The sequence below is a fragment of the Nematolebias whitei genome, chromosome 1 (assembly GCF_014905685.2).
Source record: "Nematolebias whitei isolate Nwh7 chromosome 1, NemWhi1, whole genome shotgun sequence".
Classification (NCBI taxonomy): Eukaryota; Metazoa; Chordata; class Actinopteri; order Cyprinodontiformes; family Rivulidae; genus Nematolebias; species Nematolebias whitei.
This window is the reverse complement of record NC_056498.1, coordinates 68,290,493-68,315,695: the sequence shown is the minus strand read 5'-3', so window position 1 is coordinate 68,315,695 and position 25,203 is coordinate 68,290,493. Positions and strand designations below refer to the sequence as shown.

At 39.2% G+C, this 25,203-nt stretch overlaps 1 protein-coding gene across 1 annotated transcript in view; it reads left to right on the top strand.

Moving 5' to 3' along the window:
• kcnq5a (potassium voltage-gated channel, KQT-like subfamily, member 5a) overlaps positions 1–25,203 on the top strand; it is a 170,424-nt gene that overhangs the window by 113,419 nt on the left and 31,802 nt on the right. Inside the window, exons 4-7 of the mRNA XM_037697942.1 lie at positions 11,359–11,449; positions 16,634–16,760; positions 17,160–17,335; positions 18,580–18,705. Of these exons, the coding sequence (XP_037553870.1) occupies positions 11,359–11,449; positions 16,634–16,760; positions 17,160–17,335; positions 18,580–18,705 (520 nt within the window). The remainder of the gene's footprint in view (positions 1–11,358; positions 11,450–16,633; positions 16,761–17,159; positions 17,336–18,579; positions 18,706–25,203) is intronic.

The following is a 25,203-nucleotide window of genomic DNA, read 5'->3' as shown; positions in this document are numbered from 1 at the left end:
TGGATTACAGACTCTGTTTCCAAGGGGTTAAAGCATTGCTACAATGGAATTATCGAGACGATATGGAATTATAATCAACACATTGGAATTACCAAGAACATTGTGGGATTACCTTGACTTTTGTTTTCCTTGCTGGATTACCTTGACTTTTGTTTTCCTTGCTGGATTACTCTTGACTCTTGTTTCTTTGCTGGATTACATCAAGCTTCAAGGACAATCGACGACGTAAGTCCATAGTTGGAATTCATCTCCATGGACAGGTGATGATTTCCAAAGGGGGGACTGTAGTGGACTAAGCCTACGTCGGAACCCAGTCTAAGGTCAAAACTCTTGACCTTTAGAACCTTGTGGGACAGAAGCTGTCATTTCATGTATTTGACTCCATAAATACAGGTTCACCCATCCTGAGACTTTCTTTCTTGAAGATTCAAGTGAAAAGAACACTCTCTTTTTATTATCATTACTATCTTACAAATGTTGATAATCAAAGTGTCTTAGTTCAAACCATTTTAGATGTTGCAGTGAACTAATCAATTTTATTAACTGAGTAATGATTTTATTCTCATGTTAAAAGCTGTGCAGAGTTTATGCATTTTTCTGATTTCTGCTTTTGAATGAGCAAGTGTGTGCGTTTACAAGGTTACAGTCAAACGAAAGACAAGTTGTTATGTTAAAGCTGTCATGTTTTAGAATCCTCTCAGACGTAAATAGAGATGTTTTGCACCTGTTTCTTAAGGCACGCCAAAACAGAACCCTCTCGGTCTGTGAGAACATTTCTGACCTGTCTCATAACAATTCTCGCTGCGCCTAACCTCTCACGTCACAAAAACACACCCCTTCTGGTCGTTTCTGACCAATGAAAAATCCCAAAGGTGAACCGGGAAAGAGTCTTTAAAATGTCAGTACTTCCTGGTCTACTCAGAGTTCCCAGAGTTACGGAGAGAGAGTTTACGGAGACTTCATGAGTTTTCAGACTGCTGGAGTTCTGAAGTTGCTGGAGTAGTTCTGTTAGAGACGGGATGATTCTGACATGACAAAAAGCTCTTCCGAGTTTCATGGGATTATAACATTTCCACTGAGGTGAGCTGTGGCGGACAGAATCTCGCTGCTACTCCGGACGAGTAACAGCATCCTACGGAGACGCTGAAAGGGTGCGTTAAACGGAATCTCGCCTGAGACATCTCCAGGTAAAAGAGGCGTTTTCATCACCTAAGTGTACTGTGAGGAAGAAGCTGAAGAAAGCCCGGAGAGTGCCGTTCTGTTCAACACTCTACCTCAAACACCATCTTTCTCCCCTTTAAACTTCATCTTTCATCTTAAACTTTTCTATCAAGTAGAAATTCTCCCAGATATTTAGAAATGTCTGTGTAAAGTGCTCACCCACATTCATGTGGGTAAAAGATCATAGTTGTACAGTTATAAATGTCTGTTGGTGCAGCAACGGAGAAATCATGGCCGTATGATTTTTCCTGATTGATTGCTTTGTTGTTATTTTCATAATTTGCCAAATTAATGTAAATGTTTGATGTTAAATTTGATTCTGTAAATAAATGACCGCATTCATTTTGATGGGTCAAATTTAAATGACGTCTCACTTTGCATTTCCTTAAATTCAGTGCACGTTTTATTCAGTCCAGAAAAATGAGGAACTCGCGTTAAATGATGAATATATCCCAGCATCTGTTCATCTACAAGTGTCATGGGGAACTGGTGCCAATCTCCAGAGCTTAGAGTACACCCTGGATAGGTTGCAAGTCCATCAAAGGACTATCAGGTCAAAACAAATGACCTTTCATGTGCACAGTCACACCTGGGGACAATTTTGACTGTCCATTTAACCTAACGTGGGTGTTGTGCGGGGGGACTGTGGGTGGGAACAGAGTACCCAGAGAAACCACACACGAGGTAGAGCATGCAAATTCAATGCAAGTAGGACACAGGAAGTAGGACATGGTTGCCAAATTGGAACAAACCCAGAACTTTAACCAAGACACTGTGTTCTTATTCTGAGTATGTTTTCATTTTTTTATTTAAATTCAATTCCTGATTATTTTCATTTCTATTTATTTTATATGACACAGTGCATACTGAGGGTCCATCCATCCATCCATCCATCCATCCATCCATCCATCCATCCATCCATCCATCCATCCATCCATCCATCCATCCATCCATTCATCTATTTATCTTCTGGGAGGTGTGACTGGTTCATTTCTACAACAGCTCAAACACAGAGTCCTAAAACTATGTTTCCCTACTACTTTTCATTCAACCTTTATTTATACAAGTTAGTCCCATTGAGCCTCGGGGACTCATTTACAAGAGAGACCTGATTTTAACGAAGAGTGATGACAAATGTGGAACAACAAAGACAACAACAGACAGTCATAAAATAAAGCATACAGATTGAGACTAACAAGTGAAAATTAAATGGTATTAAAAAAGATGTAACAAAAAACAGGTTGTAAGAAGATATAGAAAATTAAAAACAAGAACATAGCCGCATTGGTTTTTCCCATGAACTTACCAGATGTTTGAAGCCACTTAGAAAGGTCAATGTAGAGAACTTCAAATAGTTTTGCAAGATATTCCATGAAGCAGGAGCAGAGTAGGAGAAGGCCCTTTTGCTAAGGTCAGTTCTCACTGAGGGAACACTGCAGGTAATAATGTCCTGAGAGCGCACGCTGTAGCTGCACTCATGCAGAGACATTTAAGAGGAGATGTATGAAGGCAGCAGACCAAGAAGTGATTTAAAGATGAAAATGTACCAGTGAGAGAGTCTGCGTGAAGTTAATGATGTCCAGTTAACCAGTGAATACAGGGTGCAGTGGTGGGTACGATAATCACAGCCAGTTATGAATCTTAGTGCACCATGATAGACAGCATCCAACATCTGCAGGGTGCTAGCAGGAGCGTTCATGTAAATAATGTCACTGTAGTCAATGGAGGGGAGGAAAGTTGCAGTTACAAGGCGTTCCCTAGCATTCAGAGTTAAACAGGATCTATTTCTGAAAAAGAAACCCAGTTTAACTTTCAGTTTCAAAGGAGTTTCAAAGGAGACACCTCCCCGTCCAGAGTCAGCTGCTACCCAGGATTCCTCTTCATGGGACATGCCTGAAACACCTGAAGGTGTTTGGAAAGCATTATTTCCAGATGTCTAAACCACCTGAACTGATTCTTTTGGATGCAGATTAGCAGCAACTCCATTCTGAGCTCCTCCTGAATACAAAAGATCTGCACTTTGTCCTTGAGGGCCAAACCACTCTTCAGAGGACAGCAGCTTCAGCTGCTTCTACCTGCAATCTCATTTTTTCTGATACCACTCATACGGTTTGTGAGGGCTAAAATACATACAGATTTGTAATTTGATTGCTGCAGCTTTCGATTTAGCTCTTTCCACATCCAGACAGACTAGTACTTTGTCCACATCTCTGCACATGCGGCCCCAATCTGCTTATCAAGCTCCTGCTCTGTTGAACAGAAATACTTCAACTCTTTCACTTCCAACCCAGAGTTGTGAATCAACCCTTTCATATTTTTTAATATCTGTGAAATAGCTTGATACTGGACTTTTCTGGGCTGAATGTGAAATTGTATGTTGTTTTCACATCAGCTGATTTCAGTGTTGAAGATGATGTTTAAATGGATTTTACTTTCAGCTTCTTCTTTTTTTCAGTGACTGACTTGTATTTCTACTTTGTTAAATTACTTACTTTGTTCTTCTACATAGTTGTTTGTCTAACAACAGGGACAAATGGCAGCTTTGACGATTTATGATGGATAATTAGTGGGCGGACATGAAAAGTCACAGGAACAAGGTATTTTATTTGCAATAAAATCACCTTCAAGATATAGACACTTGCTCCCAGCACTTATCTTTCTGCCTCAGGGCCATTAATGTCTGGAAGTGACAGATAAAGTGGCTAAATCTTCTATAACGATAATCAGTGTACCAGAACTACGTACTGTGTGTCTCATGTGCTCTCATCATCCAATTCTCATTTGTCACTTTTGTCTGCGCTCACTGAATAATTTCATCTTGAACTGATGTACAGTGGGAGGTGCAAAAGACACAAGAGGACAAGTCGTGTTCTGAGAGAGTGCACTTGATTTTCATCTATGTCATAAAATGTTTTAGCTAAAAAAATAATAAAAAAAAACTACTTGTCATTTAACACCACACAGCCAGCTCAGAAGTCTCAGATGGAACACTTTCCCACCAGCATGTCAGAACGATGATGGCTGATATTACAGATCCTTCCATCGAAAGGTCATTTATTATCACCTGGAAAGTGGTTTGCCTCCCTCAAAATAGAAAAAGCAATCTCTGATTGTGAACAACTTGTGTTTGTGTTGATTCCACCATTAGAAACATGCTTCTGTTGTAGCATGTAAATGTAAATTGCAGAAGCTGTTCAGTTTCAGGTGACTAATTTCACCAAAGGTTATAATCAACGCCTCTGAACACTCTCTTTTTTATGTGGCATTTTCAAGCTTGTAGCATTCAGTTTAGTTTGTATTGTGTCACTCATGTTAATTTACTCGAGGTCCAGCACTGAAAGCTGAACAAAAGCTAAACTATTCAAAGCTGAATCTTTGACCAAATACCTTGTAAAAATATAACTGTACCCATAGCCTGGAGGTATTTATTTATTTATACAGGTAGTCTCAGTGAATCACAAGAGCTTATTTTCAAGAGGGACTTGTTTGGGAGCAGATGGTGGGAGTTAAGGGCCTTGCTCAAGAGCCCAGGGGGCAAAGGAGGGTGGAAGCAGGTGTGGGTGTTTCACCTTTTCCACCCACATTTTGATGTTCAGTCTGGGGAGTTGAGTTGTTGTATTGGCCCTAGAGTTCTTAATCTGATTAACCTCTCCCTTTCTTCTGGCTCTGTGCCATGTCTATTCAAAAAAGCTACACCTGGGTCCTTCTCTTCCTGACAGCTATGGACCCATCTCAAAGCTACCATTTGTATCAAAAATCCTTGAGAAGGCTTTAGCAGAACTACTGAACCGTTATTTGGAGGAAAAGGGTATCATGGATACTTTTCAATCTGGTTTTCGTAAATGGCACTCTACAGAGACAGCGTTATTAAAAATTTCAAGTGCCATACTGATGGCAGCTGACTCTGGTCACTATTCTGTGCTAGTTTTATTAGACTTAACATCAGCCTTCAACACTGTGGATCATACTGTTCTTATTAACAGACTGAGAGACTTGTTTGACATCTCTGCACGGTGTTAAACTGGTTCACCTCTTACTTATCTGAAAGGTCTTTTTATGTTTTTATGAACCAGGTTTATTCAGTTAGTGCACCACTGTCTTGTAGGGTATAGGTTCTGTTTTGGGCACAATCCTCTTTTGATTGTATTTTTATCTTCTGGGGGTTATCCTAAAACGCTATAAAAATTTGTCTTATCATCTGTATGCTGATGACATTCAGTTGTATTGCTCTTTTTGACCTTCTGAGATGTACAAACTGTCTGATCTCAACAATTGTCTGTCTGAAATCAAATCATGGCTGGAAAACAACCATCTGATGTTAAATGCAAATAAGACTGAAACTCTTATTATTTCCCCTGACAATAAGCTTGTCAGGGGAAGTAATAACATCTCATTTCTTTAGCTCCTACCGTGAAAACTAGTCTCACAAATTTGGGTATCATCTTTGTCAGTTCCTTGTCTTTGGACAAGCATTGTAAAATTCTTGTTCGGAACTGTTTTTATCATTTATGAACATCTCTAAGTTGAGACCTTTTGTGTCACAGACTAAGCTAGAGATGGCTATTCACACTTTTATTTCCTCCCGCTTAGACTATTGTAATAGTCTTTTTCTTTGTTTTAATAAAACCTCCCTGGCTCGCCTTCAGTCTGTACAGAATGCTGCTGACTAAAACTGACAGAAGAGTGCACATGACTCCTGTTCTTGCCTCCCTGCACTGGCTTCCTGTGCACTTGAGGATTAACTTTAACATTTTGGTTTTAACTTTCAAGGCTATCCACGGCCAGGCTCCTACTTGTAAATACATTATTGACATTTTGGATTATTTAACTCAATCTAGGACTCTGAGGTCTTTGAGTCAAATGTTATTGTCTGTACTCCGAACCCATTTTAAAACCTGTGGAGACCGTGCTTTTCGGTCGGTGGCTCCGAGGCTCTGGAACGCCCTCCCACTGTCCCTACGCTGCACAGACTCCACAGACTCTTTTAAGAAACAACTAAAGACATTTTTATTCAGACAGGCTTTTATACTTATCTTGTTTTTTGTTTGTTTATTTGTTTTGTTTTAATTGTCTTGCCTTTATGAAGCATTTGGTGGTTCATTTCTGTGAAAGGTGCTATAGAAATAAAGTTTTACTTACTTACTTGAGCCTGTGACTTTCTGATCACAGGCTCATTGTCTAACCTCTGCACCACCATGCCCCATTTAGTTTGTGCAGTAACTCTTGAGTGAGCCATTAAGTCTTTTTGTTTTTTCTCACAAGCTTTGACATTTTATATGTTTAACAAAATTCTCACTTGTTACTTTTTGTTTAGTTGTATTTTAACATCAAAGAAAATTGTCATGATACTGTAGATCACTTTAAAATGTTCGTGCTCATGTCCATGCTGCTGTTGTTCGGCGTATTGTTTTTGTACTATTAGTGCTTAGTGTATTTTTAGTTTAGTGTATGTCTTAGTTCATATCTTAGATCTTATTACTGTTTTTTATTTACAATTTATACTGTTGTTGGATGTAATTGGGACCCTGTGTACACAATTTCATTCCACCACATGTACCACATGTGGTGTGTATGGCAAATAAAGAAACCTTAACCCTTAAACCATAACATTAAAAAAGGAACTCAGATAATAACAAATGCACAAGTATGTGATTTGTGTCATTAACGCCTCAGCTTTTTTATCAGAAATATTTCCAACTCATCAGTACATCTCTTATATTTTTAAGACATGGTCCTTTCTGCACATGGATGGCATGCAGCGGCTTGTCTGCAGGAACAAATCCAACTGTGCAGAGACAAGCTGAGTTTAAATGTCTGCTTTCAAACTCGCATTTTAAGATATTTTTCAGGTTCACCCTCCCCACCGGGATGTTATAGTGAAGTCCTCTGCATGGCAGCAAACACATGCTGACCGGGATGAAAAGAGGGGGCTACATTTTGAGCAAGGATGTGCATCTGACTGATTTCACCTCTGTTGTGTGTAGCTTCAACAATGTCCAGTGGACCCTGCATCTGCCAGATTCAAAAGAAGTACATGACATTTCTGCATTCTGGAAGTCTGATTTCTAGGTTTGGCTTTAATTTTGGCTGCTCTTTCATTCATTTTCTGTCCAGTAGTACCTCAACGTGACAGGATATTGTGCACTTGGAGATTAAAAAAAAAAAAGATGACTAGTGGAGAAGTAAAGAACAAAGAATGCCAGGTCAAGAAAAAAATAAAACTTTCTTGAGCAGTATTCGAAAAGTATGTCTTTAAACAATACAAAAAAAAAAAAATCTATCAAAGATCAGAAGCAGGACCAGGTAGCTTCATCATCCCAGAGATGATCATCTGTTAAACACATTTCGAGTCCAGGTTGCATCAGGAATTGCATCCAGCATAAAACAATTTGCCAAATCTTTCATGTGAGTTTGCTCTCTGTGGTGACCTCTGAAGAAGGGAGCAGCCGAAAGAAACTTACTTACATAGGTTGTGCTTTTGTACCGACTCAAAGATCAAGACAAACTCGAAAGAAATGAAAGCAGCATTCTTTGAAGGAATGTACTGTTATGCATGACAAAATAAACAAAGGTTTTAGATGATCTCAAAGTAGTGGTGATCTGTTAGCACTTGAAGTTTATGTTTCGGAGCAGTCTCAGCTGGGGCCGAAACACGTGACTACATATAATCAGTAATGAAGTATAACTCAAGAGTTTTGCACTTTAATGGAAATAAAACGGAACTGCTTTTAGCTAAATGACACATTCACGTTACTAATATTTTAGAAAATCAGAGTCAAACAGTAGTTTTTCTGTTGAACAGCTCAAGCACTCGATGTTACTTCTATAATTATACAGAATGTGTGTCAACATGCAACACTCAGTACAAAAGGTTTATTATACAGAAGATACACTCGGCTTCTCTTTCAAGGTGAAAATAATAATAATCTGTATCGTACTGTATATGTGTTTTTGCTATGTTTGGTTTATATATTAAAGATAAATGATATTATGAACTGGGCAGCACGGTGGCACAACTGGTAGAGCTGCTGCCTCTCAGCGAGCAGGTCCCTGGTTCAAACCCCGGTCCAGGGGCCTTTCTGGGTGGAGTTTGCATGTTCTCTCCATGCATGCGTGGGTTTTCTCTGGGTACTCCGGTTTCCTCCCACAGACCAAAAACCTGCATGTTAGGCTGATTGGTAACTCTAAATTGTCCCTAGGTGTGAATGAGAGAGTGAATGGTTGTTTGTCTCTATGTGTCCCTGTGATGGACTTGCGACCCGTCCAGGGTGTACCCCGCCCCTCGCACAGTGATTGCTGGACATGGGCACCAGCGACCCCCGTGACCCAAAATGGAATAAGCGGGTAAAGAAAATGGATGGATGGATGGATATATATACAGGTCCTTCTCAAAAAATTAGCATATTGTGATAAAGGTCATTATTTTCCATAATGTAATGATAAAAATGAAACTTTCATATATTTCAGATTCATTGCACACCAACTGAAATATTTCAGGTCTTTAATTGTTTTAATACTGATGATTATGGCATACAGCTCATGAAAACCCAAAATGCCTGTCCCAAAAAATTAGCATATCATGAAAAGGTTCTCTAAACAAGCTATTAACTTAACCATCTGAATCAACGACGTAACTCTAAACACCTGCAAAAGATTCCTGAGGCTTTTAAAAACTCCCAGCCTTGTTCATTACTCAAAACCGCAATCATGGGTAAGACTGCCGACCTGACTGCTGTCCAGAAGGCCATCATTGACACCCTCAAGCAAGAGGGTAAGACACAGAAAGAAATTGCTGAACGAATAGGCTGTTCCCAGAGTGCTGTATCAAGGCACCTCAGTGGGAAGTCTGTGGGAAGGGAAAAGTGTGGCAGAAAACGCTGCACAATGAGAAGAGGTGACCGGACCCTGAGGAGGATTGTGGAGAAGGGCCGATTCCAGACCTTGGGGGACCTGCGGAAGCAGTGGACTGAGTCTGGAGTAGAAACATCTAGAGCCACCGTGCACAGGCGTGTGCAGGAAATGGGCTACAGGTGCCGCATTCCCCAGGTCAAGCCACTTTTGAATAAGAGACTGCGTCAGAAGCATCTCGCCTGGGACTGCTGCTGAGTGGTCCAAAGTTATGTTCTCTGATTACAGTAAATTTTGCATTTCCTTAGGAAATCAAGGTCCCAGAGTCTGGAGGAAGAGAGGAGACACAGAATTCACATTGCTTGAGGTCCAGTGTCAAGTTTCCACAGTCACTGGGGTGCCATGTCATCTGCTGGTGTTGGTCCACTGTGTTTTATCAAGGGCAGGGTCAATGCAGCTAGCTATCAGGAGATTTTGGAGCACTTCATGCTTCCATCTGCTGAAAAGCTTTATGGAGATGAAGATTTCATTTTTCAGCATGACCTGGCACCTGCTCACAGTGCCAAAACCACTGGTAAATGATTTACTGACGATGGTATTACTGTGCTCAATTGGCCTGCCAACTCTCCTGACCTGAACCCCATAGAGAACCTGTGGGATATTGTGAAGAGAAAGTTGAGAGACGCAAGACCCAACACTCTGGATGAGCTTAAGGCCGCTATCGAAGCATCCTGGTCCTCCATAACACCTCAGCAGTGCCAGAGGCTGATTGCCTCCATGCCACGCCGCATTGAAGCAGTCATTCATGCAAAAGGATTCCTGACCAAGTATTGAGTGCATAACTGAACATGATTATTTGAAAGTTGGCGTTTTTTGTATTAAAAACACTTGTCTTTCATTGGTGGAATGAAATATGCTAATTTTTTGGGACAGGCATTTTGGGTTTTCATGAGCTGTATGCTATAATCATCAGTATTAAAACAATTAAAGACCTGAAATATTTCAGTTGGTGTGCAATGAATCTGAAATATATGAAAGTTTCATTTTTATCATTACATTATGGAAAATAATGACTTTTATCACAATATGCTAATTTTTTGAGAAGGACCTGTATATATATATATATATATATATATATATATATATATATATATATATACTGTATATAATATGTGTGTGTGTATATATATGTATATATCGTGTGCATTTTAGCTTATATTACTACCTTGAAATACGTATTCATTCAAATTCATCCTGCTGCACCATTATATTCTACCATGTTGTTGTTCAGTATCTCTCTTTAGGACATTATAAATATTATAATTACTTTTTCACTTTTTGGTACTTTTTTTGTGTACCCTTATTGCATGCTTTTAGTATTTCTTGTTGGTTTGTTCTTTTATTTTTTTTTTAGCAAGTCATATTGTTTCTTCTCATCCTAAGCATTTCATTGTATTGTTAACCCTGTGTTAACCTGCATATGACAAATAAACACCACTTGAACTTGACTTGACCTGAGGGAGAATATAATTATACTATGCCCTACAGCAGATTTGGGTGTAGAATATAAAGCCCATTTGTCTTCTGATATTAGAGATCGTTCAGACTGACAGCTAAATATTACTGGTAATTATTTATTGAAGTGGGTAAAATGGATGGATGGATGGATCTATAGCTTTGCACGCTTGTTATGAGCTAAATATTTACAAAAAAGCAAAAACCTTCCCACAGTGCTGCTCATCTTCTCTGTGCTGGTCCTTCTCTTTCAAGTCAAACCATCACCTGTGACTTAAACCAGGCACGGCACAGAGAGGATTTTAAAGTTACTTCCTCTGAATTGCACACGAACCGTACTGTTATTTTGTTTGCTTGAAAGGAAAACTAGACCTCCAACGCAATTGTGACAGTTTATTCACACTTTGATGTTCCTTGTTAAGTGAACTAGTCACAAGACAATATTATTTTCATTATTAAACACTGTTATATCCTGCAGGACTGTCAGCTACTAAATGTGTAAGGAAAAAGTTGGCCATCCAACGTGTGAACAAGTAGAACTGCCAATAATATTGATTAAGCAAAAAAAAAGTGAAGTGTAAAGCTTGCAACATATTCAAACTGATAATAGTGTTCTGTGCTTAAAACTGTTTATATCCTGCTCAGTGTAGCCTGCAAGCTCTGAATTATTTTGTTTATTGCAACAGAAAAGTGCAGCACCCAAGATATTGGGCCTAAACCTGTTTGTGTTGCCTAAATAATATTTACCGTTCATATGTTTTGTTTTTTCCGCAGTTTCATCCTGGTGTTTGGATGTTTGGTTCTGTCTGTGTTTTCTACCATTCCCGCTTACCAGGATGTCTCCTCGTACTGCCTGCTCATCCTGGTAGGTCACAAAGGAACACCCATGCAAATATACAAACATTCCCAGATAAATACTCCATGTCTAATCAACACGTGGCAGAGCACACCTGGTTCAGTTTAATTGATACGAGTGTTACAAATAGAAGGTTCAACTGTTAATTTATTGATCTGTGAATGAAACACTGCTCTCCCCAGACTAACGTGTCGCAGGCTGTATTTAATGTTCCAACTTGAATCTGAAACACTACGACAGAGCTTTAGGGCCACTCTAAGAAAAAAAAAAAAGCCATTAAATTACAAGAATAAAGTTGAATAAAGTCTTAATATTATGAGAATAAAGTCATACAATACTTTTTTTTACAGCTCTTGTTTATTTTTATTTTTTTTCCACGAGTCGGATCCACGACGCGACGTGTCAGTCAATCCAGTGGATGTGTCAGCAAATGACCAATCCGAAGCTCAATGCTCCTTACCTGCAGACAGCTGCTGCAGCTCATCAGAGCGTACCACCTTACTGCAAGCAGGTTCAAAGTCCTGATACTGATAATAATCTGATGCTAATGTGCTAACAGATGAACTATCTCCTTATTTGTAAAACCAATATCAAAGTATAACTTAACAAGATGCTCAACATTCTTCATTTTACCACAGTTAAAATGCGCTAAACCCTGCTTTACGACTCATTTAGCTTCGGACTGGTCATTTGTTGACACGCCTACTGGATTGATTGACAGGTCGCATTGTGGATCTGACTTGTGGGAAAAATAAATAAACAAACGAGAGCTGCACAAAAAAAAAGTCTTGTACGACTTTATTCAACTTTATTCTCGCAATTTTATGGCTTTTAATTTTTTTTTCTTAGCATGGCCCTAAAGCTACGTCGTAGAAACACATTTGTGTAATGTAAGGTTAAACTGTTTTTCATGTTTTGTTTGTTTGTTTGTTTTTAAGAGTTCAGCGTTTCGTTTAGAGTTCTTGCAGGAATTATATACTGAATTATATGTTCAGGTCTGTAGTTGGAGTAAGACGTGCTATTAAAAGTACAGTTTTTTTTGTTTTTTTTTACAAGGACAAGCTGTTTAAGTGTTTGTGTGTTGTGTTGCTTGTGGCAACGAATGAGACACTTAAACTCCCAAACTTATTACTGTACCCTTGCGCCAGACGCCAGTTCAGAACAGTGTTGTCTTGTATCTCCTGTATCTTGCTCTCCTTTATTCACCAACAAAGCCACTTCTGTCTCATGTTGTCACAGCAGCTCCCTCAAACAACAAGAAGCAGTAACAGCAACAGAACAAACATCAAGGCATTTACTGTGTAACCCTAAGAACACAACACCCCTATTACACAAATAAACATCACGATCATCTCTAAGTAACAGTAGCATTTTCTCATAAAAAATAAATAAAAATAGAATTACCATAATGCAAAATAGTGTGCACAATTAATCTTTAACTATTCAGCTAGCACAAGTACTATTAACGGCAAATAGAGTAGTCGTCATAAAACTCAAAAGACTAAACTACGACTGAGTTTAAAAACATACAAGACTCTTTCATTTCTCTCGCTTATTTTGCAACCGTTTTATTAAATCAACTTATTTCATCATGGTCATTTTTTCCAGGTTGGTATGTGTCTTAACCTTTGCAGAGCAATTTGTTTTGATGTCCACTTTGGTCTGAGGGGTTTCTTTGCTGTATCAGTTCTTGGTGTTTCATTTGAACAAAGTTAACGTCGTCCTGCGCTCCTTTTTTTTTCATGGCACTTAAGACAAATGAACCTAAACCAGTTTGTTGGCTTAATCAGAATGTTAAAGCTAAATTTAAGTTAATCTGGCAAAAATGTGTGGTACCAGTTAGTTTTGTAAACAAGTCCTCCATATCAGGCAGAGTGACAGTCCGTATTATTTTCATGAGGTTCACAGAGATCAATGCTAAGCTTTAAGTTTTCTTTGTATTTTTGTGCTGCCAATAGGTGATGGCTTACCCACTGCAAGTTGTTTACTTGAACCTCGTGGATGAATGCTTTACCACATCCAAGAGAGTAGGCTGAAGCAGAATCAACATTATTTACCATTCATTTTTATGACTAATAATGACAGGTTAATCATGTTTGCATATGTGACTAGTTTAAATTTAACTTCAGTCAGTGGGCATCAAGAAAAATGTTGCTTTTAGTCAATTTCTGGTAAAGTAGATCCAGAAGCTTGCATCTACAATGACCAATAACTGCAGGACCTGGAAGTTCCAATTGTGTTGCTTCAATGTTCATTTTGCATTTGATTTGATCAAATACTGCAGTCATAAGCCTAACACCATTAACACAAGTGCTGACTAAAACAACTTCTCTCACTGCATCCATGAGTGATTTGCGTACTTTGACAAGATGACCGTTTTTCCTGCAGTTATCATGTTTTACTTTGTTAGCAGGCCAGTTTTTACCATTAGCCGGGTGTTTGTCTGATCCACAACTGAAGCAGGGACGTTTGCTCTTCCCTTTTTAAAATGACCATGGAGTGGAGCTCAACGTGTTTGAGCTTCGCCCTTCTTTTCTGTCGACATTGAGCATCATCAGCAGGTGGGACTTTGCTCACAGCTGAGAGCAGTGTTGCATTTTTAAACGTTGCCTCCACTTGACATGGACTAGTTAGAGATTTGAGCAGTATAAGGTCGTCCTCCAGCAGTAACTTATCCTTCACAACACTGCAATAAGCATTAGCAATGAGCTAATCACTCATAAGTTCATTTTCCATAACTCCAACACAAAACTAACTTTTTTCTATATTCTGTATATATTAAGCTGCTTAAAATCAGTTTAAATTGTGCTAGGATGTGCTTCAAGTAAACAAAGTAAAAGTGACTTGCATAGATAACGCTTCACTCTATCGAATGGTTTTCTAATTATCTCTCAGGTTGAAGGCAATGTGTTCAACACATTGATACTTGTAGCTATTTAACTGTCAATAATGGAGTTCCACAAGACAGTTTTAGGACCCAGTCACTTTACAATTTATATAAATAATATAGTTCCGAACATTCCTGACACCTCCTTACATCTCTATGCCGATGATACAATTGTTTATTGTTAAGCTAAAACAGCTGCTAACGTTTTCCAGCTTCTACAGTCTGCATTTGACATCATTCAGTCAGATTTATTCAATCTCAAACTTGTGCTAAATGCTGATAAAACCAAAGGGATGCTGTTTTCAAACAGAAAGTTGGTGCCAGCTGTTCTTCCTTCTATCTGATCTATGATTTATTTTTTTTATTTTTTTTCATTTACCCTTTATTTATACAGGTAGTCTCATTGAGTCATGAGAACTCATTTTCAAGAGAGACCTGTTTTTTTTTGTTTGTTTTTTTGTTTTTTGTGGGAGCAAATGGTGGGGGTTAAAGGCCTTGCTCAGGGGCCCAGAGTGGGACAAATGAGGGTGGAGACACGTCCATGTGGGTGTTTCACCTTTTCCACCCACATTTTGATGTTGACAGTACCAGGAGTTGAAGCTGTGACTTTCCAATCACAGGTCCATCTTCTCTAACGTCTGCGCCACCACTCCTGAAATGGTGTTCCTATTGAGTTTGTAGATTCTTACAAATACTTGAGAATTTAGGTTGATGCACATCTCTCTTTTAAGCCGCACATTGAAAATTTGGCAAAGAAGCTGAAATTAAAACTGGGTTTCTTTTTCAGAAATAGATCTTGTCTATGTCTGAATGCCAGGAAATGCCTTGTAGCTGCTACTTTCATACCGGCTATTTATTATGGTGACATTATTTACTTGAATGCCCCTGCCACCACCTTGCAGATGCTGAACACTGTCTAACACGGTGCACTAAGATTCATAACTGGCTGTAACTATTGTACCCATCACTGCACTCCGTACTCTTTGGTCAGTTGGTCATCATTAACTTCACGCAGGCTCTCACTGGTACATCTTCATCTATAAATCACTCCTTGGTCTGCTGCCTTATATCTCCTCTCACATGCCACGTCGTTATTGCAATTATAGCGTGCGCCCTCAGGCCATTATTACCTGCAGTGTTCCCTCAGTGCGGACTGAACTTGACAAAAAGGCCTTTTCCTTCTCTGCGCCTGTTTCCTGGAATATCTTGCAAAAAGATTTGAAGTTCATATCTTTAAGGGATTTTAAGCAATTGATAAGGTCATTAGAAAAATCAAAGCAAATATGTTCTTGTTTTTAATAGTTTACCTTGTTTATAAAGCACCTTGGTTTTATTGTTTATTTTATTTTATTTTATTTGCATTTTATTGTTGTATTGTTTACTGTTGTCTGTACCTTATCTGTTGTCTGTCTAAAGCAGGTTCCTCTTGAAATTGAGTCCTCGTGACTCAGTGAAACTAACGTATAAAAATAAAGGTTAAATGAATTAATGAATAAACTCATGTTACCTGTTAGCCAAAATGCTAGCTGCCAGCTAAAATGTTAACTTTAAGTTAATTTTTTTATATAGCCTTTCATAATTCGGCCAAACACTGCAAATCTCAGTGGAAAAATGTTGCCATTTGCTTAGAAAATGTCAAAAGAAAACATCCATCCATCCATCCATTATTTTCCACTTGTTCCGAAGTCGGGTCGTGGGAGCAACAGTTTGAGCATGGAGGCCCAGACATCTCTTTCCAAAGCCACCTCTTCCAGCTCTTCTGGGAGGACCCCAAGGCGTTCCCAGGCCAACCGAGAGACATAGTCTCTCCAGCGTGTCCTGGGTCTTCCCAAAACAAGCTGAAAATTTTTATTGCAGATAAATTTTGAGGCAGGCCACATCTGGAGTGGAGGTGTTCTAAGTTAATCTAAAGCTTATTGCTTTGTGAAACTGAGCTGTCATTAATGACGATTAGTTCCACCTCTTTTGACAGGTCAAACTGTTTTCCAAGAAAAATTACCTTCTCAGCCCAGCGGTCAAGAAAAGCACTAGAATAAATAACAGTATAATTGGTTCTGATAAAGTACCAGTTTGATCAGAATGCATTATGGATCTGGCACACATAAATAAATACAGTTTTTAATGTGACTAATTCTTTTTTTCTGCTAGAATCCAGTAAAATATTTCGTGACTAGAAAATGCACAGATCGTTTTGTATTAAAGCACATAGACAATATTGAATGTTTTCCACATACTAATCCTTTATATTGCTTTGATTCTGTGCTGTGACTGTATTTATGATGTGTTTGTGTGTGCGTGCCTTGCAGGAGTTTGTGATGATTGTCATGTTTGGCCTTGAGTACATCATAAGGATATGGAGCGCTGGCTGCTGCTGTCGATATCGAGGTTGGCAGGGACGCCTCCGCTTTGCCAGGAAACCCTTCTGTGTCATAGGTAACCATCTTTAAAACTAATACCAAAGTGGATTAATCACTAAAAGTCATGTTTAGAATTATGCTAATTGTTTTTGTGTTCAAGCATGTTTGCAGCTTTAAACAAATTAGTTTTATTCTATTTGTATATGAGGGGTAATTTTTCTCAGGTATTAATATATCACCTTACACAAATATCAGATTTACAAATTGGTCAGTTTTGCATCGTTGTTGTCTATTTAAAGTGTATTTAATTTAGTCAAATTTCGGAGTCAGACAGAAAAAAGATAACCTGCAGTGATTTAATATAATTTTTTAATGAATGGATGAGTGAATGTAGAAAGTGGATGAGTTAACCACAGTTCCTGCTCCTTACATTGTGCTATACATGACCTTTCATTTTCACTGCTTTACTCCCCAGACATCATCGTGCTTATCGCCTCGGTTGCTGTGCTTTCAGCCGGTAGCCAGGGTAACGTCTTTGCCACTTCTGCGCTGCGCAGCCTTCGTTTCCTTCAGATCCTGCGAATGGTGCGCATGGACCGGAGGGGAGGAACCTGGAAGCTGCTGGGATCTGTAGTTTATGCACATAGTAAGGTAGGGCATGTAAACTGTGACTCTGTTGTATAAATACACTTATTTTACATTTAAGATATGTGGTGTGCCAATCAGTCACTTATGGTGCTGTGTTGTTTCTCTAATTTACCCCATATTAACCACCAATAGTTAAGAGTGTTTTATGATCCTTTACGTGTTAAATGTTTTGGAAGATGAAAGGTTTTGTGTGTTCAGTCCTTGCGAGCTTGTCAGTTATTTACTTTGTTTTAAAGAATAATAAATGAATAATAACTGAGAAACCTTTTTAATTTAATTTTTTTTCATTTGTTCTAATAAATATTGACAGGTTTTAATCTTGTCGATCACAGAGTACTAGAAAATAAACACATTTTTAAAATACATGTTTGAACATGTAGCAGCAAGGTAAGAATTACAATAATTATCTGAAGTGCTTTTTCTTTGTCAGGAAAAGGTCTCGTTCATTTACACAGAGAGGCTGGACTTAAAATTATGCAACCAACCATTAAGAGACGCTCGTCCTTTGTGACTTCAACTTCTAACCTCTGGACCTGCGTCTAGTTAAAGTACAGTAGTCCCTCGCTACTTTGCAGTTCGTTTTATTGCAGACTCGCTCTATTGTGGTTTTTCAAAGTAAGCTTGGACATGACACACAACTGGCTGATTGATGGATGAGCCGCACAATCAAAATGGAATTTTTACTACTTACTACTTGTACTACTATCCCTATTTCACAATTTTTCACTTATCAAGGGGCTTCAGGGTACGGATCCCCTGCGATAAACGAGGGACTGCTGTATATGTTGATGATTGATGATTGTTGATGATTTCAATACACACTGGTATTACAATGTGCTTACGTAAATTTAGCAACAAACTGTACATGATATGTCAAAAAATTTTAGAAATGCCAAATAAAGTGTTAAAATTAGTTTAGCCTTTTAGATGTTTTATTCTGTTTTTACTTTGAATCTTTTCTTTGTGTGTTACAATATATTGTGGCCCTGTGTCATGCTGGTATATGCCTATTTGTTTAAAAACTTGTATAATGTATTTAATACCTAAGGTTACATTTTTATGTGCTCTCAAATAAAATTAGATTATTTGGCATTTCCATTAAAACACATATTGATGGTGTTGGTAAAGTTTGAGATCACCTCTGCTTTTCAGATACTTCTGCTTCATGGAACAATACTTTTTTTTTCCACTCTAAAGGTAACAGATATATTTTACAGTGTAAGATTTATGCTGATTTGTGCTTGCAGGAGCTGGTGACTGCTTGGTATATTGGGTTCCTGGTGCTCATTTTCTCCTCTTTCTTGGTCTATCTGGTGGAGAAAGAATTCAACAAGGAGTTTGACACGTATGCTGATGCTCTGTGGTGGGGCACGGTGAGCACACGCACACACATACATCAGAGATACACACAGATACCAAAGATTTGATGTTTTTATATTCGTGCCTTTTGTGGATAAAACCACACTTTAGTAAATGCAAAGCTTTTTGGAGAGCTACTGAAAACATTTTGTCACCGATTCAACTTGGACAGCTTTGTGTTTTGACATCTTAAAGTTTCAGATTTAATAGACTCCCACGTAGTTGTGAATCGTACAATCTGTTTCTCAAACCTCACATTACCTCGTTTTTAATCAAACACTGTATCGAATTAAAAGTTGAACTGCATCTTTCTGACCAAAGTGATAAATTGCCATTTTCACTTCCAGCATGACCTTAATGACCCTGGCAACGCAAACCTTAACAAGAATAGTTTTTAAAGTCACACTTGGCTGGTTGCCCTGCACTGTTTCCTCCTATATCCTCCCTCGGAAGTGTGGAAACAGACACGACGCAAACGAGAAACGACCCAATCAATAAATCCAATTTTCTCCTGCTGCCAGGTGAAACTGGCCTGTGAAGCTTGTGGGACTGATACTCAGACTGCTCCCCTACTCAGACCTTGAAGCATCTTCCTGTCTCTTACAGACTAAAAGCTGTTATCTAAGACGTAAAGAGCTGAAGTTTAGCCACATAAAACTTTACCGATGCATGAGTCAACGCTAAGGCTGTCAAAAAGAAAACAGTGAACCATAAGCAAGGAAGAAGACTAAGGGGTTGCTTTACTTTCCTATCTGTAATGTGCACATACTGAATATGCTTGTCCTTCACATTTCTTCATCTTTTATGTAGAGGTAAAAAAGTATAGATTTAGAAACATCTATGAAATTACATAGGGTTTGGCATTTAAATTATTTCAGTGTTCTATTCATCCATTCAGTCTCTAAATGTTTGAGATGCTGTGGAGATGTGAGTTCGAAGTGTCAGTGAATCTAGCAGCAATGGTGAGAGCTGACTCATGGCTCATCCTCAAGCACACTGAGCTAGTTATTGTTGCTCTGTTGTTTCACTAATATGAAGCTGCTGTAACAACTTTATGAACATTTGTTTTTGGTGTTTTAATGAAGATCTGGGAGAGAGTTATGGAAGCTAGCCTTAGATGAGAGGGGACTATTTGTGAGCCGCAGTATGGTTTCATGTCAAGAAAGAGCGCCACAGATAACATATTTGCTTTGAGGATGCTGATGGAGAAGTACAGAAAGGGTCAAAAAGAACTTTGTTGCCTCTTTGTGGATTTATGAAAAGCACAACAGGGTGCTGAGGAAGGAGGTGTGGTATTGCATGAGGAAATATGGAGTGACAGAGAAGTATGTTAGACTGGTACAGGACATGTATGAGGACAGCAGGACAGTGGTGAGATGTGCTGTAGGAGTGACTGATAGCTTCAAAGTGGAGGTGGGATTGCATCAAGGATCGGCTCTGAGCCCCTTCTTGTTTGCTCTGGTGATGGACCGACTAACAGATGAGGTCAGGCAGGAATCCCCGTGGACTATGATGTTTGCAGATGACATTGTGATATGTGGTGAGAACAGGGAACAAGTGGAAGAGAACTTGGAGAGGTGGAAGTATGCACTTGAAAGAAGAGGAATGAAAGTCAGCCGTAGTAAGACAGAGTACATGTGTGTGAATGAGAGGGAGGATGGTGGAACAGTGAGGATACAAGGAGCAGAGGTCACAAAGGTGCAGGACTTCAAGTACTTGAGGTCCACTGTCCAGGAAAATGGAAAGTGTGGTAAAGAGGTGAAAAAGAGAGTCCAGGCAGGATGGAGTGAATGGAAAAAAGTTTCAGGATTGATTTGTGACAAAAGAGTGTCAGCAAAGGTCAAAGGAAAAGTTTATGACTGGTGAGACCAACTATATTATAACATTGAAAACAAAAGACAGGAGAAAGAACTGGAAGTAGCAGAAATGAAGATGTTGCAGTTCTCTTTAGATGTAACAAGGATGGATAAGATTAGGAATGAGATCATCAGAGGTACAGCACAGGTTGAATAACTGGGGGATAAAGTTAGAGAGGCCAGACTGAGACCGTTTGGACATGTCCAGAGGAGGGACAGTGGGTATATTGGTAGAAGGATTTTAGAAATGCAGCTGTCAGGAAAAAGACAAAGAGAATATACAGTATATGGATGCAGTTAGAGAGGACATGGATGTAGTGGACTAGGCCTATGTCAAAACTGACCAGATGGACAGAGACTGTTATTTCATTGATCTGCATCCAGAAATACAGTTTGAGCCATCTGGAGACTCTCTTTCTTGAATTAATCAAGTAGAAAAGACAAGTCTCTATAATCATTACTATTTTACAAATGTTTGATAATCAAATTGTGTTAGTTCACTCAATGTTTACAGGTTGAAGAGAACTACTCATTTTTATTTACATAAACAGTAAGTAATGATTTTTATTCCTCAGTCTAAGAAGAAATCAGGTTAATATGCATTTCTTGATTTTTCTGTCTTCAATGAGCAAGTTTTGTAAGTGTGTTAAGGTTCAAGTTTCGGTCAACTAAAAGTTTACTGAAAAAGAAATGTCAATGTCACATAAAAGGGTGCCTGATCTGTGGCCAGTTTCAACCATCAAGACCACTTCACAGAGCACCACTGCATAGTAGAGGCATTGCATTTCCATGGTCGGACCTCCAGATTGACTGGGTCGGACCACTCACTAAGACCTCTAGAGGAAATAAATATTTTCTCACGGTAACCTGCGCGTTTACCAAATGGGTAGAATGTCTACCAGCCCCTAATGACACAGCACAAACCACTGCTATGTTGTTAATGAATCATGTATTTTCAAGGTTTGGACTTCCCCTGAGGGTGAACTCAGACCAAGGTACACACTTCACAGGTGAAGTAATGAAGGAACTGTGGAAGACGCTAGGCGTCAAAGCCAACTTCCATATTGGCTACCACCCACAGGCTTCAGGCCAGGTTGAGAGAGCAAACAGGACTGTGGTGAGTATTTTGAAAAAATACGTAGCCGCAAACCACAAGGACTGGGACGTGAAACTCCCTCTGGTCCTCATGGCCATAAGGGCCACTCCACACACGTCAACTGGCATCTCTCCTTTCGAGATGATGACGGGTCGACAAATGACTCTCCCTCTGCACCTGTTGTACCAACCAGGCGATGCTGCCATGGCAACAGCCTACACCACACAACAATACATGAAAGACTTGGAAAGACACCTTAAGAACACTTTTGCTTTCGCACAGAAAAACCTGGAAAAATCAGCTGAAGGACGCAAAGCGTACTACGACCAAAAGGCCTCTTACGAGGAACTCCAAGTGGGAGACAGGGTCTGGTACTACACGTTTGCCCCCAAAACTGGGAGAAGAGAGTCCGGGACCGGAACTCTCGCCCGTAAGCTGATGCCTAGATGGACTGGACCCCATCTGATAACCGACAAAGTGTCTCCAGTTGTCTACCAGATAAAAATCAGTAAAGGCCAAAAAGAGCCAACTGTTAAATGGGTACATCGTAACCAGATTAAACAACACAAGGCGTGCAATAACTCCTCAGGAGACAAAGATCTCACAAAATCTGACCTCGTGGGAATAAGGGTCATCCAAGCAGAAGATAACTAATGGATAATAAACTTAACCATAGTTTAAACTCACAGGACCTACCCTTGATAAAACGGGACAGCGTGACTGAAACTGACAACCAGGGTGAGGAGAAGCAGTGAAACGATGTTTCTAGATGCTTAGTCACTACTCTTGTCGGTGTTGAAACGTTGTTTAGTTGATTTTGGTTGTTTCTGAGGTAAGAATGAATTTTGTTGTGTAGTAAGTTAGAGACTAAGAGGCCTTTGACCATGCCAACATGCAGTTCATTCGTTAAATTGCAATCTTTGCGGAGTCAATGTATATTATTGCTACCTTGAGTACCATAATCTACATTGATCTCACAACGCTTAAGCCGAACCTACTCGAACAATTCTATTCGGGGGGATAGCTAATTCTTTTTGATAAGTCTCGCCATAGACTTCCAAAACATTTATGGGGAAACCAAACACCCAATCTCAAGTCGTTCGTCTAAAAGACAACAGACAATTGCACCAAACTATATTTTACCATGTAAAGCTAACTTAAACCAAGTTAGAAATGGAAAAATAGTTTGGAACCCTTTTCTATAGGCATAAACCCCTGTAGTTACCCCTTTTCAGCATTTACCACCCCTTAACTGGTAGTTGTAGCTGTTCCCAACCATAATAGCTTACACACCAGGTGCATATAGTTTAAGGCCTTATGTAAAATCCCCTTCATAAGCCCACCTTAAACCACATAATTGCATGACACATTGAACCAGAACGGCACAGGCTGGACGTCGCTGGAGACAACCTTCGCTGGAGGCGACCTGCAATCCTGACGTTGGTCTCCACTCTTCATCCAGTGGCCGCATCTTCAGTTCAATCCAAGGGTACCCCTCTGTATGCTGATTAATCAACACTTCCAATCGTTGTGGATTTACCGTTGTGGATTATATGACTTTTTCAATGGATTACAGACTCTGTTTCCAAGGGGTTCAAGCATTGCTACAATGGAATTACCGACAACATTATGGAATTATCATCAACACAATGGAATTACCAAGAACATTGTGGAATTACCTTGACTTTGTTTTCCTTGCTGGATTACTTCTGACTTTGGTCTTCCTTGCTGGATTACTTTTGACTTTGGTCTTCCTTGCTGGATTACATCAAGCTCAAGGACATTTGAAGGCGTAAGTTCACGGTTGGAATTCATCCCCATGGACAGGCGATGATTTCCAAAGGGGGGACTGTAGTGGACTAGGCCTATGTCAAAACTGACCAGATGGACAGAGACTGTTATTTCATTGATCTGCATCCAGAAATACAGTTTGAGCCATCTGGAGACTCTCTTTCTTGAATTAATCAAGTAGAAAAGACAATCCTCTATAATCATTACTATTTTACAAATGTTTGATAATCAAATTGTGTTAGTTCACTCAATGTTTACAGGTTGAAGAGAACTACTCATTTTATTTACATAAACAGTAAGTAATGATTTTTATTCCTCATTCAAAGAAGAAATCAGGGTAATATGCATTTCTTGATTTTTCTGTCTTCAATGAGCAAATTTGTAAGTATGTTAAAGGTCGAGTTTCGGTCAACTAAAATGTTTACCGAGAAGAAATGTCATGTTTAACTTTCACAGAAGATACAGGAGAGTTTGACTCCACGAAGTCTGGTTTTCTCCAATAATCTTTCTGTCTGTTTTAAACAATCTCATTCTCTGCCCTTGACTTTGATAACACCTTACATCACAAACCACACCTCTGATCTGGTCCATCCACCAATCAGAAAGCTCTAAAATGACCCGGAAGTCAACCCATTTAAATGTGGCAACTTCCCGGTTCTCGCCAGAGTTAAAGAGTTATAGAGTTAAAGAGTTACAAAGAGTGACAGTTCTCCTGGAGAAGAGAGATGAAAAACTCTCTGATGCAGCTCAGGGAGAAGAGTTCCAGAGTTTAACTCTCTGAAGAGAGTTCTGAAGGAGTTCAGAATTCTGACAATCCAGGATGCAGAGAGGATTTTTGGGAATTATAACTTCTGTTTGGATAACCTCGCACGACTCCTAAGGGTTTGGCAGTCCTCACGGAGACGCTGAAAGAGTCAGAAAGGAACCCTACGCCGACGCTGATTTTATCATCAACCAGGTAAAGGTTCTACTTCGACCAAGCGTACCGTAGCCATGCTGATTCCCCAAAGAGCGTGTTGTTCTGGTCCTACAGATAAATTCCCTCACACATCTCTCTGTAAGATAAATCTCCATTTTCCATCTTAAACTCTCCTTTCTCCTAAAATCATTACAGATATTTTAGAAATATCTGAAGCAAAGTTCTCAATCACCGCCGTGTGATTGATGTCTGTTATTCTGCTGAGAAGTGAGGACAATCGCCGTATTGTCCACTTTCTGTGAACTTGCCATTGTTATTGTTTTCATATTTTGCCAAATTAATGTAAATGTTTGATGTTAAACTTTGATTCTGCAAATAAATGACCGCATTCATTTGATGGGTCAAAGATAAATAACGTCTCTCTCGTTACATTTCTGTTAAACTCAATGCACGACATTTACACAGTCAGAAAGATGAAGAACTCGTGAAAAATGTATGAATATATCCAGCATATGTCATACTACATGGAGGTAGTTGGAGTGGGGACAGAGGGCGCAGAGGACAGAGTGAGGTGGAGGAGGATGACTCACTGTGGTGACCCGTGAAGAGGGAAAAAGCTGAAAGGAGAAGAAGAAGATTTTGGTGTTTTAATAATCTGACAACTATAAGTCGAGCCATTTGTGGAAGAAAAATATTTCATACACTGTTTGGAAATGTGCATTAACTTATACATTTGTGGACAGCTCCATTTCCAGCAGGTTGTATTGTCAGAAAAAAAAAGTAGAATTAGAAAATAGAATAGAGTTTTGAGGAAACAAGAAATTGCTACAATATTGTGAATGTGAGGCTT